Source organism: Phallusia mammillata, chromosome 4, assembly GCF_965637545.1.
Source record: "Phallusia mammillata chromosome 4, kaPhaMamm4.hap1.1, whole genome shotgun sequence".
NCBI lineage: Eukaryota > Metazoa > Chordata > Ascidiacea > Phlebobranchia > Ascidiidae > Phallusia > Phallusia mammillata.
Window position 1 is genome coordinate 23968590 of NC_137255.1, and position 14363 is coordinate 23982952.

At 34.5% G+C, this 14363-nt stretch overlaps 1 protein-coding gene across 2 annotated transcripts in view; it reads left to right on the forward strand.

Annotated features, from left to right (window-relative positions):
• The first annotated feature begins 384 nt into the window (after positions 1-384).
• The window catches only part of LOC145222368 (proteasome adapter and scaffold protein ECM29-like), a 32298-nt gene continuing 18319 nt past the window's right edge, over positions 385-14363 (forward strand). The window contains exons 1-25 of one of the 2 annotated variants that reach the window (XM_080088473.1): positions 385-550; positions 621-751; positions 973-1089; positions 1199-1291; positions 1362-1534; positions 2279-2432; positions 2805-2938; positions 3266-3382; positions 3551-3706; positions 4058-4253; positions 4766-4889; positions 5369-5473; positions 5804-5937; positions 6222-6421; positions 6827-6915; positions 7122-7279; positions 8136-8246; positions 8823-8943; positions 9100-9246; positions 9565-9728; positions 10592-10816; positions 11206-11326; positions 11828-12035; positions 12731-12848; positions 13693-13863. In XM_080088473.1, the coding sequence (XP_079944599.1) occupies positions 529-550; positions 621-751; positions 973-1089; positions 1199-1291; positions 1362-1534; positions 2279-2432; positions 2805-2938; positions 3266-3382; positions 3551-3706; positions 4058-4253; positions 4766-4889; positions 5369-5473; positions 5804-5937; positions 6222-6421; positions 6827-6915; positions 7122-7279; positions 8136-8246; positions 8823-8943; positions 9100-9246; positions 9565-9728; positions 10592-10816; positions 11206-11326; positions 11828-12035; positions 12731-12848; positions 13693-13863 (3489 nt within the window). In that variant the 5' untranslated portion in view covers positions 385-528. The remainder of the gene's footprint in view (positions 551-620; positions 752-972; positions 1090-1198; positions 1292-1361; positions 1535-2278; positions 2433-2804; positions 2939-3265; positions 3383-3550; positions 3707-4057; positions 4254-4765; positions 4890-5368; positions 5474-5803; positions 5938-6221; positions 6422-6826; positions 6916-7121; positions 7280-8135; positions 8247-8822; positions 8944-9099; positions 9247-9564; positions 9729-10591; positions 10817-11205; positions 11327-11827; positions 12036-12730; positions 12849-13692; positions 13864-14363) is intronic. The other variant, XM_080088474.1, reaches the window with a different exon arrangement.

Below are 14363 nucleotides of genomic sequence, written 5' to 3' on the forward strand. Positions count from 1 at the left end.
CATGCGAAGTGTTGTTTAAATTGTAAACTTCGAATCCCCTAGTCTACTTGGATCTAACAAGGTATCAAGAAAGTGTCACGTGTTTTCCTTTATACTTAAACAGTTAATTTTATTATTTTTGTCAGGCTAAGACCTAAGTGTTGCTGTTTAGCAATTATTTTATACTCGTCTAATGAGCACCTGTACATAGATATCATATCATAGAAAAAACATGCTGAGTAATGACTACAAAAGTACCGCACCTGAGAAGACAATGGTAGGAAATTTTAGCAATATTTTCCAAATTCACTCGCATTAAATGAAAATATAAGACTCTATTGTACCACTACCAGATGCATATATTTACTTGTAAATAGATAAGGTCTCAAATTTTTTTATTAATTTCGAATTGTTGTTTGGTGTACTATGACACGAATTTTTGAAAAATACCGCGTCATGGTTTTTGCACCATGTTGTTAGTCTGCCAGTTGAGTTGCCATGTATGTTTCTCGTGATCTATAACATAGAGTTTGAAATAAACCCGATAAAATGTCAACGCTTTCTGACAGTGGTGAGTATTTTTACTAAAACCAAACCTAAATGTTTTATAAAATCAAAATTGCTTTTTGTACCTTTCTCAGAGCAATTGGAACGAGTGTTTCTTAAACTTGGACTTGCAGAAACTGACGAACAACTTGAAAACATTCTACTTCGGTTTCTACCTGCTATCCTAGTTAAGCTTGGCAGTACAGATGCTGCTATAAGAACAAAGGTAACATAATAATACCGTTATTAAGTGTCTGTCACTAGAAAAATAAAAAAATCTTTTTTGGGGGGTAAAAAATATTGTTAGAGGATTATTTGAGTAATGTCCACATGCAAATTTACTTGTTGAAAGAAATAGTTCCAGCACAATTGCCTTGTAATAATCAAGCTGACATTGTAGACGTTGTAAAATTGTAAGCAAATTGAACAAACAGTTTTATTTTACAGGTCCTGGAACTTCTTACACATGTCAATAAACGCTTAAAATCGAGAGAATTGGTTCAGCTCCCTGTTGAACAGTTTATCACCCAGTTCAATAACCCAGCGCTATCCAGTTTTGTAACAGTAAGTGTTTTTTCATGATATATCACTTTCTTTGATGTAATATTTATTTTTTTCTATTCATTTCATATTTTGTTAATGCTTTATTACTCAATTTCATTGTATATTGCAGAATTTTACTATTATTTACATCAAAACTGGATTTCCCCGTCTTTCTGTGGACAAAAGAATTGAGTTGGTTCCCCATTTATTCAAATCGCTAGAGGTAGATAAGTTTAAATAAATATGTAATAAACCCCCAAATAAAGATTTAAATATATGTTCTATTTTTTCAGAATAAACCGAAATCACCACAAGACATTATTCTTAAGTTGATCTTAGAAACTTTTTCTCATTTCAATTTCGACAACCATGCCAATTTACTGGAGAAATTTGAGTTTCACACGCACAGTAATGCTACATCGGTGCTGCTTGACTATATGCTTGATGCTATCATCATGCCATACAGGTAAATCGTGGTAGTTAACTATACTTACATCTTTGTTTGAGAAAATGTAGGTGGTAATAAACAAAGGCACCAAATTTGGCAAAAACACAGATGACAGATTTGAATAATATTTCAATGGATTTTGGATTACACAGACCTTTCTGTCAAACAATTTTCAAATTGCTGTTTTCTTATGCCGTTGTCTTGTTGCTTGAAACAAATTATGTAGAAGCACTTTGTGGCAATGTTTTAGTGACTTGCATTAGGGAATGGTGGCCTTGTGCAACTGTTGTCAACAATCCGTGCCGGCCACCATAATTAACACAAACTAAGGGTATGATGGTGAACACACTTTTGTCTAAATTTAAAGCAAAATCAACTTTTTGATAGCAAGAAAGTTCTAAAACATGTACCAGTGTTCCTCAATCTTTTTTACTCTATGACCCCCTTACAAGGTTTTCTAACATAACAAATAGTGGCTATGGCGACTACTTTATTATAGGCCTTTTATGTCAAAAAAGTCAAAAACCACTACCATAGAAGTTTGTTATCACAAATGCTGTTGTGTCAATCCTGAATTAATCTGCAGGGTGTGTTATTATGCTAAGCAAAAGTCACGAGAAAGTTTTTATGTTTGGACAAATCATCCTGAGTAGGACTGCATCTTGACATGTTAGCTTTTGCATTTTTTGTCGAAAAAACAACATATTTTGAAACAACAACATTTAAAACAACAATATATTTTTTTTTTATGTTTTTCAACAGTGTGTCACTGGCACAAGTGGCTTCTGCCTCTCAACGTCCATCTACAGCACCTCCAACTTCAGCTACATCAAATCATCCGGGTTTAAGTACAAATGCTGTTCGGAGGCTGGTTGCAGACTCAGCTTGGTCTTTGGAACTTGTAGAACAAATTAAGGTAGATATCAAAAAAATGTTACAGGTGGAGATAAGTGTATACATCTCCTTATCACATCAAATGAGAAGATAAACAAAATCTATATGCTTAAAAATTATTAAATCTATGAGAACTGTATTAAATATACTCACTTATTTTAAATCTCGGATGTAGAAAATGTAATCCAGTTTTTTAAACACGCTATCCAGCAAACCTATTTTTGTCGTGACATTTAGGGTTCAATTTTTTGGAGGTTGCAACGAGGTCTGATAATTTTCATCTCGTCCACTTACTGTCAATTTTTTATTCAGCTTTTTTTAACACAAACATAACATAACCTTTACAAACGCAACTGAAACAAATTCCGGAATTAACAAAAAGTTTTGTTTGCAGGTTGCAATCCTGAAGTTTATCAAAAGTGGGCTTGTGGACATTAATCGGGTTGTACCACATTTAGTTGTGGCCTGTAGCGATTCGAGACACACAGTCGCCACAACTGCTGACCTGGAATTAAGAAAACATATCAGGTACAGACCAATGCAGTCAGTGCCCTTTGCTATTACCATGCTTTGTATATGTATTTGGGTAAAACTGCCTTTGCACAAACTTACAAATAATTACAAAAAAATTAAGTTACTTGATCAATTGAAGCAGCTTTATAAGCTTTGTCCATGCAAACTTAATTTTGTACTGCATGTTGGTTTTAATTGAAAGATGGTCAACTAATAATACACCTGTTTGGTTGTGATTGGTATTAGAAACAATATGACTGGGTAAACAAACTGACAGTATTTTTGTTAATAAAAAAAAAACATTTAAAAAAAAGTATTTTTGCTGTTTTTTGCATTTTGCAGCACAATTGATTGGAATTCACAGTCACTTGTTTCCAAACTGTACAGAATCTGCCTTGGATCAGCTATGGCAAAGAAGAACACTCCCACTGCTGATAAAAGACAACCAGCTAATGTGAGGTAAGATGCTCATTTCAAGTAGTGTAAGGTTGTTAATAATGTATGTCAAGCAAGGTTGTATTAAACCTGTTGGAGTACCTTGTTACCAAGCCAATGTTACCGGCTTAAAGTTTTTTATGCAGTGATTTACTATGTAAAAGAGTTTTTATGTTTTGACATTTTTTACAGAATGAAGTTGAAACTGGTTTTCTACTTGCTACGATCGAAAGCAGCTGCTGAATTATTTCCACACACAATCCAACTGGTTTATGATGGACTTTTTGCAGCAAACAATGTCAAATTAAAAGCTCTGGCCCTCCAGTTTGTGCAGCATATCTTTAACAAGTAAGAAGCTAGTTGATAACTTTGGCAAAAGGCAGAATGCGGGGCCAATGCCAACATTTTGAGATTAGAACAACTTATAACCTGCATCTATTAAATATGCGACAAAACTTAATTACGTCTACGTTTTTTTGTTGTTGAAAGAAACTACAGTTTTCCACCTTTTCATATGACTAATTGGAATATGTGATTAACAAGAAGATTTTAGCAATAACTAGAACAGACAATTAATCAAAAGATTTTCCAAAGTATAGATAGTTTGGTCTAAATACAGGCACTTTGAAGATGATAAAAAACTGCTACAATTTTGCCGAAAGCTTGGAAAACTTACATGTTTTTTTTTGTCATTTTTAGAGCTGATTTAGACAAACTGCAAAAACAGGCGATTTTGTTATTGGACGGTTTACTCAAGGTGGTAAACAATGAAGAAACAGATTCAAGATCAAAGAGTTTAGCTTATATTTCAATGGGAAGGTTATCAACAAGAATGTCTGAACCATTTACACAAAGAATCAACATTCTTATGGCAATGTTTCAAACTTTACCACAGGTTTAAGCAGTTGTGCTGCATTGAACAGTTTTTGTTGTAACTTTTGATTTTGAAACTGGAAACATGTTATTTTAAAAGTTTAAAAATATTATTCATACTTTTATGAATATTAGTATCTTCGAAAGTTTCTTTATTTTATGTTTATGTAATGTTGTATTTTTTGGCAATTTTAAAACAGTAATTTTGAACCTTGTAACCTTCTGCTTTTCAGTTTTGTGTAGTTTATTTAACTTTTTTTTTAATGTGGTGTACAGGCAATTCTTGTTCATACCTGTGTAATTTTGTGCTGTCTTGCAAACAGCTAGCACTCACAAAAAATGCAATATTCCCCAAATAATTACCTAGAGCTTAGTGGCCAGTGTGTGATAAAACTGAATTTGTTATTACTTGCATTGTGAGTAACCAAGATTTTCTAAATTAATAAAGACACCTATATGGTCAACCCTCAATATGTATTGTATGGATTGTAATTTGCTGGATGGTGGTTACCAATTTTTTTGCTTACATAACAGGAAGATTCTGTTGAAGTGAAATTAGCCATGCAGGAATCTCTTGTGATGATGTCATCAGCTTACAAGAACTTGCCCAGTGATAAACTCAATGATGTTGCGATGTTGATTGACAAAGCAATGGAAGGTAACATCTCATTTAATTATATTCAGCAGTTATTGTGGCAAATATATATAACTGTGTTGAGCTTTCTTGATGTTCTTGTTCAGGATAGATGATAAAGTCATGAGCACAAAGCGATTAGAAGCTTCATGTGTTTAGTGACTTGACCTGCAGTATAAATTTTCAGTACACTGCTGCATCAAAGCCCATTCAGATCAGTTTTATGAAGCAAAAACTGAATAAAACTATTATTAGGAACATATATCACTGACAATATTAGATTCAGACCAATTGCAGTTGTGCACTATTAAACTTCTGTATGCATCAAGCTGTTGTACATTAATTTATTATCATGTAACACATTTACAAATCATTTTGAATGTTTGTACAAACTTGTTTAATTATTGGGTGTGCTAAGTTTAAGTCACTGATAAATATACAAAGTCACTCACATTTTCCTTGCAAAAAATCAAAGATTATTTTTCCCATTTTCTCCAATACAGACAATGACCACTTTGTGCGACTTGCTGGTGTGCATTATGCTGGTTCTGTATTTCCACCAACTCATGTGCAATCAAGATATCAACTGCTTCTGGCCACTGGCGATAGTAGGTTGAAGTTTGGCTGCTTGGTTTAATTTTTATACTTCTGCATTTTCTCTTATTCCATTAATTTAATGCAAGGACACCAAGCTGTTATGAAATGCTGGAGGTTTATGACATTGCAGTAATCGTAAAATCCCACAGAGGTGTCTCAAATGAGTGTTTTTCAGAGTTTGCAGACTCAAATAAGTCTGTTAAATGTTTTCTTGAATCTGTGATTCAATTGTTGCGCTTACACATAATCATCCTTTTTATAGTATAAATTATAGTATATTATATTTTTAAGAACTTGAATAATTAACAAAGTTGTTACTGTCTATTTTGTATATTTTTTAGTTAAGGAAGATGTAGCAGCGTCTGCTAACCGATTTCTATCAGGAAAAACTTCTAAAGATGTTTCATTGGAGAAAAGCAACAGTGGATTTAAGTTGCCCACATTTGCAAACATCCTTACTTATATCTACAAAAATGTATGAAATACCGTAGAAATAACACTGTCATTTTGACCCCATTTCTGTCAAAAACAACACAACTTTTTGTTTTAAGGCCTTTTTGGCATAAAATATTAGTTCATTTTATAGGCAGGAAATTAAGCCTTCTAGTTATTTATCCATTTAAATAAATTTACTAAAGTAGAAATATTTTAATCACTTCTGATTTTAGGTAGAAAAAGAGCCTTCTAGTTATTTATCCATTTTAAATTCCACTCCCATGGTTAACATGGTCTAAAATGTTTTCTTACTTTGGAATTCAGGCATTAGAACGGGGATCATCAGGCAAGCGGCATGTTATTGGGACTCGATCGATGCCATTTCTACCGACTACTTTCAAATCAATCCTAGTTTATCTTCGCAAATGCCTGATCAGTCATACCACTCTAAATCCTTTTGAAGTAAATGATCTTGACCCAGAAGATTTGGAAATGACTTCACTTAAAATCGCTGCTTATGTCAGGTGTGTATTTTTATTTTGGTGCAAGCTTCAATTTTAAGTCAAATCGATTGTGTACTGTGAGGATGATTTATTGTAGAAATGCTAGCTGTGGGCACTTTACCTACTAAATTTTGTTGTTGTTGAATTACTACTTTCTTATGTTATGCATTTAGCTTACATTGACTTTGAAATTCCCAGTTTCCCAAAATTACCGTTTAACTTTATTGCTTTTTTGTCTTTTACGATAAATTCAACAAATTAAGTATTCAAAAAATATTGTTTATTCAATCATGTTTTTATAAAATACAATAGAGTACAATAAATCATGTTTCGGAAGTTTTTTTTTCTTTTTCTGTCTGACACTAATTTGTTCCATGCATTTGGTCAAGAAAGAGTGCTTCAAAAGTACTTTTTACTATTTTTCAGAGAAAGACTTCTTGGGAATGACACTGAAATGATCCAGTTGGTGTCGATGTACATTGACCTTATGTTCCAGTATTTGCGGCTGATTTCAGGTCAGTTTAACATGTAAAAGTCTTTTAAAAAGAGTGAATTAAACTGTTTTGTGATTAACCAGAATATTTTTGCACCTTAAGATGGCCATAAAATTGTGAATAGAGCGAATGACTGTGTAACAACAAGCACAAAAATCTATTTGCTAATTTTTGTCGTTCGTTGGGAGTAAATGGCAGATCTTGCAAATCAGACTTTTTTTCTACAGACCCAAGTGTGGTATATTATTTGCTCGAGATTGTTGCTGTGTGCCCTGATATTATTGATGTCAACAAGTTACTGGTGTGCCCGGGATCTACAAAATCTGATGATTTTGCAAGTAGAGTGTCTTGGATTCGAAGTTTGTCCACACACACTCGTGATAACGTAACAAAAATTATTCTAGTTGCTGCCTGACATAATACCAACCTTATGGAACTTATAAAATGTCCTATACAATTACTGTTTATTTTACACTTGTGACACAGTAATAACAAACTTTCTTTTTGTTTGTTTGTTTGTTTACACTTTGTTTTGTGAAAGGAAAGTTGTATTTTATATCTTTGGTTTTACTTGTGCCCACAAAATTGTTTGCCTAACCCAGCTTTAGGCAAACAATTTTCATGACCCTATTTAGACATGTGCTGGGTACGGTTGTGTATGTTTTACAAATATGTATGTACAGTCAAATCCAGTTAATCACATATTCCATTTAATTGCGCAGATCCTAAATTTCAACTGAAATCTGCTAAAAAAATAATCGCATAATCCTGTACAGGGCATAAAAACTCAGCCAAATGGTTATGCGATGAAACTGGTTTGTCAGTGTTTAAAAATATGCATACATATGTGAGCATGTTTTTCTGTCAGTGCTGATAAGATTTAAGGCATTCAAGGTTTCCGATTACTGTTTTAAACGATATTAAGCCTTCAAAAAATCCTTAGCAAAACTGTTATTGCACTCACCCATATGTGCAGAAATGAAAACAGAATTGTATGTGGTGATGCAGTCATGGACTTAAAACAAACCTTTCATAGACTGATTTGAGTCTGTCAGTTCTTGGTTGTAAACCAGTCACTGACTAAGACAAATAGCAATTTTGTCAAACAAGATCTTGATTGGTTGAATTGTTGTCAAAGAAAATTGAAATTTTTTATCTGATTTTTATAGTCCGTGTATAGTGTTCCCATTCTTATATGATTGATTTACTGAAATTTGCAAGCCTGTTTTTTTGGGTAATAGATTCGACAGTACGGAGCTGAACTTTATTCAATTGTGTTCAAACGAACTGCATCAACAGTTACTGAATATTCCCACCTGATCAAAGATTTGCTTCATTCCTCTGCAAGCAAGGTAAACTTATGTTGTCATTATCTCATATGAGATCACTTTTAAGCACATGTCCAAAAATTTTTGAGTTCAGATTTAGCTACTTGTTGACAAAAAAAAACTAATACATGGCTTGTTCTCGGTCCAGTTTGACAATATTATTAAAAACATAGTCTATAGATGTTGCCTTATTTACCCTGATGAAGGTAACCTGTACAGTCAGTCTGCAGAGTGTGGCAGCTGCACGCGAGATTTTTTTTTGTAAAAAAAAATTTTGCACACCAAGTTTTGGGGTTTGCACGCGAAAATTTTGCACCAAAAGCATTTAATTGCCCTGTCTTGACCTCTTTTACTTCCTTTGTGCCTGCTAAAATACGTATTGCACACGAACTTACGGGACGCGCATGCGGGACCTGTAGGTCCTGCACGCACGAGATCTTGTCAGGAACTGCCATGTTCTGCAGACTGGCTGTACAGGACGTCGAAGCGTCTGTAAAAATACAATTGCCAGAAGAGCTCTATAAATTTGAAGTACAACCTTTGTTGTATTTTCCAGACTAATGCATTGGAGAAACATTGAATGTATATATTTTGTTTTAGAGGTTTGAAGAGAAGCATGGCAGCCTACTTTTGCTGGGTTACATTGTTGGTGATTATTTAAAACTTAACAATTCTGACAACAAAGATGATCCACTGGCAACTGAGACATTGTCCATACTCGGTAAATTTTTGTTTCTTAATTTTTTTCTCATCTGAACCCTCAGGACAAAACCACCTTATTGCAATTTTGTTGCATTTAAAAGGTTAACCTACAGCTTGGGTCAGTTTTGTTAGAACTGGGCTGCACTCTGATACCTGCCTATTATGTTTCCCTCAGTGAAAAACATAAAGATGCAGCAAGAACAGCTGTTGGTAACTGCTGCATGTTTTTCTGTGGGTGAGATGGCAAGAAAAGTTGCTGTACCCCTTATTGATGGTCAAACATCTAATGATAAAGACTCCCAACAGTCAACAGATGTTCCAGGTATAATCAACTTTTTGTTATCAATCAATAGCACATTTTTGTTTCTCCACACACAAGTAAATCTTATTTTTTATGTTAAAAACTATTTTGGTTGTACAAGAGTGGTGCAATTAGTTTTAGTGTGCAATCATTAGTAGCATTTCAGTGTTTTTTTGCTTTTGTTTAGAATATATATGTAATGTTTGTATTCAAAACAATGTTTGGAATAAGAAAAGTGCAAAAAACCTTATTTAATGATTTTGTAGAAGTGTAAAATTGACATAAAAATTTGAAACAAAAAATAATAAGAATAAAATTATGAAACTTTTTCCATTTCAGTTACCAAACTTACAGTAGTAGAAGCTTTGACAAACCTGGTTTCAAGCAAAACTGCCCACAAACTTCGTGAGCAAGTTGTGATTTCCCTTGGAAGACTTCCAGTTGGTGATGGAAATTTTCCCCACACTGAGAAGATTTTGCAAACTTTGCTTGATTCTTCCGAAGTAAGTGCATTTTCTCTGTTTTAGTAGTAGCGCAATGATTTTTTTAAATTTGGTTGATGTATTTTTTCAGTGTTTTTTAGGTGCACTTGATTTATGTTTGTGAAAAAATAAGCTTTAGGAAAAAATGTTTCTTTCTACAACCTCTCACTGTAGACCAGTGTTTCTCAACCTTTTTTCTCTCCAGCCCCATTTAGAGGTTTTCTAACACAATGCAACCAATATTAGAATGTGTTCATACATTTACTAACAAACATCATACAGAAAACCTGTTTGTAAGTATAGGTCATGTCACTTAAAATTGTGGTTATGGTTCATGTCACCGAAAACCTTTAAACTATTTCATGCTTTTTATGTAAAAGAAGCAAAAAAACACAATCATAGAAGTATGTAATTGCAAATACTGTTGTTTCAATCCTAAATTAAACTGCCATATGAGTTACTATGCTAAACAGAAGTCACAGAGAAAGTTTGTATCATACTGATAAAAACGTCCCAAGTAGGGCTGCGTCTTTAGGGTTAGAAACACTGCTGTAGACAATTGGTTTACTTGCCTAATCAATTTTAAAAAAAGTAGAACAATAGCATCTTAATTATTATGATATCCTAATAAATTTACAATTCAGTATGGAACATAACAGCACAGGTTTTTTTTAAGGTTTGGTTTGGGTGACCGCTAAGTAGTTTTAAAAGACCGCAAGTGTTTCATTTAAATACCAAAAATAGCCATATTTAATTTTGGGAAACCACTGGAGAAATTTGGGGGACCGGCCTTAAAAACACCTTAAAAAAACAAAACACCTTAAAAAAACACTGTACAGCATTTCAATCAAACTGAAACTATTCCAACTTCTGACATTTTTCAGATCAAAGACACTGAACTACATTTCTCGGTGGGTCGAGCGTTGTGTAGTGCAGCTCTCGGAACAAACTCCCCTGAAAAGCATGACAGATGGGTTTCCAAGGACAATCCATTTCATCACTTGCAACAAGCAGACCAACAACCTGCACATCAACATGACTATGTTGAATGGCTTCTCACTAAAATCATATCAGAGTTTGTGATGCACCGCATACCAGCTGCCAGACAGGTACCAAATTGTGTGTTCATTTTTTCGTTGGTGTCAAAATCAGGGCTAATATGATTTTTGTAACGAATTTTGAGGTAAACTTCTAAAATATTAAAAAATAATTTGTTTAAAATTTTTTGTGTAAAAACAGAAGTTTGTAATTATTGTGAAAGTATACATACCTTTTTATGTTTGCAAAAATTTAAAATTTCTAACCAATAAGTATTTTATTTCTACGTAATATGCAAATAACCAAAATAGACTATTTGTTATTCAATATGTTTATGGTGAAAAAGTAAAAAGAAACAAAGGCACCAATTTTAGCTAGTATCTCCTGTTTAATAGGTTCATTCAGTACATAAACAGGTTTATTTTGCGTGTTCACATTTCACATTCATATTACTCGTCAGGCGTCTTGTGTATGGTTGATGACAATGCTAAAAACAAAGGAATATTCACAACATCCAGCAGTATTAGCTCATCTTATGGATTTACAGAATTCGTTTACATCACTACTATCTGAACCGGATGGTAAGATTTGTATCATTTTGTATAAAGCACAAATGCTTCGGACAGTATGGTTAATGTTAGGGGTGTACAGAATATTCGGTTTGTCGAAATTGTTTGGTCGAATCAGCGATTTTTGTGAAGATTCGGTTTCAGCATAATAAGTTGTGTGATTTGGCTGGAACCGAATCTTTTACGAAACTTTTTTAGTACAACTTAAAATGAAAAAGTCCGTCTTTACCTACTATTTGCGTACCAAATAATCTTTCAAACTGCGCAATAACTGGCAATATGCCAACTAGTATTGATTTTTAAAGATTGTCGTTTAGTTCACTCCTGGCCGTTTTCAGGTTGGCAAAAAACCTTTAAGCCAGAGAACTAAGGTCAAATCAAAACACACTTATGCTGTCATAGTAACACCACTATTTGCCAGACAACAAAACTTATGTGTTAATGTCAAAAGCATGATTCATTTGATCCGGTCGAATCCATTCAACAATTTTCTTGCAAGGGTTTTATTTTCAGACCTAACGCAAGACATCGCGTCCAAGGGCTTTGGAATAGTTTATGAGCTTGGCAGCGACGACCAGAAGAAAGTTTTGGTCAATCAGCTTGTCGAGTCACTTACAGGAAGCTCAGAAACAAGTTCTCCAGCGTCTAAAGTTCGCATCGTGGGACAAGAGGGGAGCGGTCTGTTTCAAAGCTCCGTGCAGCTGGGGAAGGCACCGGACGGGTGAGTCCGGTGGGGATGTCACAGAGGAATTGATTGACAAAATTTGGCGAATTAAAAAAGCTCGATGACGGTTTGGGTTCACACACTGGCAGCATTTTATCAAAATAGGATTTATGTTAAAAAAGTCATCATACGAGCTTATATTCGTCGATAAAAGAGTTTGACTATTTTTTTCTGTTCTCATTACAAAATAATTACAGGTACAGACGATTCCAGTTAGTCGCATAATTCGTTTGACTACATAGAGATCATATATCCCAAACGTTGCAATTAGTTGAGGAAATTGTACGGGTAGTCGCATATTCCAGTTAATTGCATAAAAAAGCTTGACAAATTGACAAACGATTTAGCGTTTAGCGTTTTTGTTTTCAATTTCCTTAACACGTCATAGCGAGACAGAGCTCTAAGTCGAGCCGGATTCGGGTTCGGGCTTTCTTGTGGTCTTAGTCTTTGCGGGGGCCGTCATGTATAGGCCTATCAATCAAACTTTCGGGCCTAAATGAGCTTCTAAAAAATCGATTTGGGTTCGGGCCGGGATTCGGGCTTGTACTTTCGGGTTCGGGCTCCAAGTTAAAGCACGTTAACAACTGTTTAGCGAGGGCTTCGTTTACATTGCAATGTAATATCCATGCAATGAAAATGCATAGCATCTAAAAACTTACCATATTACTCACTATCTAACATACTTGTTGCAGATCGAGTTTAACAACATACAAGGAACTCTGCTCACTGGCATCCGACCTCAACCAACCTGATCTTGTTTATAAATTTCTTCACCTCGCAAATCACCATGCGCTGTGGAACACTAAAAAGGTCGGTACCATTGGATTCTTGACAGTTTTGTTGTTTATTGCTTGCTACTTTGCTATATTTACGGATAACCTTGGTTCTGGTGTAATTATTTTATCGTATCCCGCTGCTCTTGTGCGATTTTGCTTATGTGCTGGCAAATATTTTGCTTCATTGCCCTGAGGAAGCCCTAACGTTCTGGTGGACAAAACGTCAGCAAAATTACAAGTTTTTAAAAAAACAATGAGTATTTCGTTTAGCATCACACCAGTTGAACGACAAATTTGTTAAACTTTGCTATTTTGCCGATTTAACGGTTTTAGTCGTTTCACCGCGCTGGGATTAGCACTTATCTTAGCATCTGTAAACGTTTTCTGTATTTTTAGGAACTGCTTATGCCATTCAGTTCAAATATATATTCCTCTGCCTAAACCTTCCTAATTTTGTTTAAACTAAGGATTTACCGTCCATTGGTTTTAAATGACACCCATACCCTTGTTTCAGACCTGCACAGAAATTTAAGAAAATATAGCGCATCTAATCTATACCGTTGTGCAATAATTTGTGTTTAAGTTTTTTTTAAACTACACCACCGTCCACAATTTGCCAAGAATTTTTAATATAAATCGGAATATCCCCGTTCATACAAACGGACCACAGTTTGAGATTTAGTCCAATATTCAAATAAACGGCCGATTACCATGAGCGCTGGAACTGGGCCCAAAAACTCCAAACTCCTGATTCATAAATGTTACGACAAATGACTATGACGTCATGAATGTGTGACGTCGGCTCTACTGTTGCTCTTAGTAGCAACGCCTATTCTTACAAAGCAATATCAGCAATATATACCCCTTGTTTTTTCCAGGGTGTGGCTTTCGGATTTCGAAGCATAGCTGATGCGGCTCAAGAGCAGCTGAAACCCCATCTACCTCGTATTGTGCCTCGTCTTTACCGTTACACCTTCGACCCCCAACCCTCTGTACGTAGTGCTATGACGTCAATATGGAATGTGGTGGCACCGGAGCCAACAAAAACGGTCAGTCTGAGTTTGTTTATTAGTTTCCGAAATAATTTTTTTTTTACTTTTTATCGTCTGAGTGTGAAATCGGTGGATGCTATGTTCGTTTTTTGAGAAAATGTTACTTTGTTTTTCGACTTGTTTGCGAATAAACCTAATTGTTAGCACAGCAAGTTATCAGAATTCGTGAAATATTTTTACTTTTTTCTAAAATAATCTTTCTGAATAATTGAATTGGTAGTAAGTTTGATTTAAAATCGCGTTTTTTTTGCTTTTAATTATTTTCCATATTGGACAGTGGTCCCCATACGTTTTTTTACATTTGACAAGCAGTGCAAACCCAGTGATAAATTGTTTTAAAATACGTTTGTGGACTAAAATCTCTCTTTACTTTTTGAGAAATGATGTAAGAGTGGTTGATTGCGTAGAAAGTTCAAGAATCATATTGCAACTCTTACTACTGTAGCTTCTTCACTATTTTTGCCTTTTACTTGCTCTGCCAAATAACTATGATCACA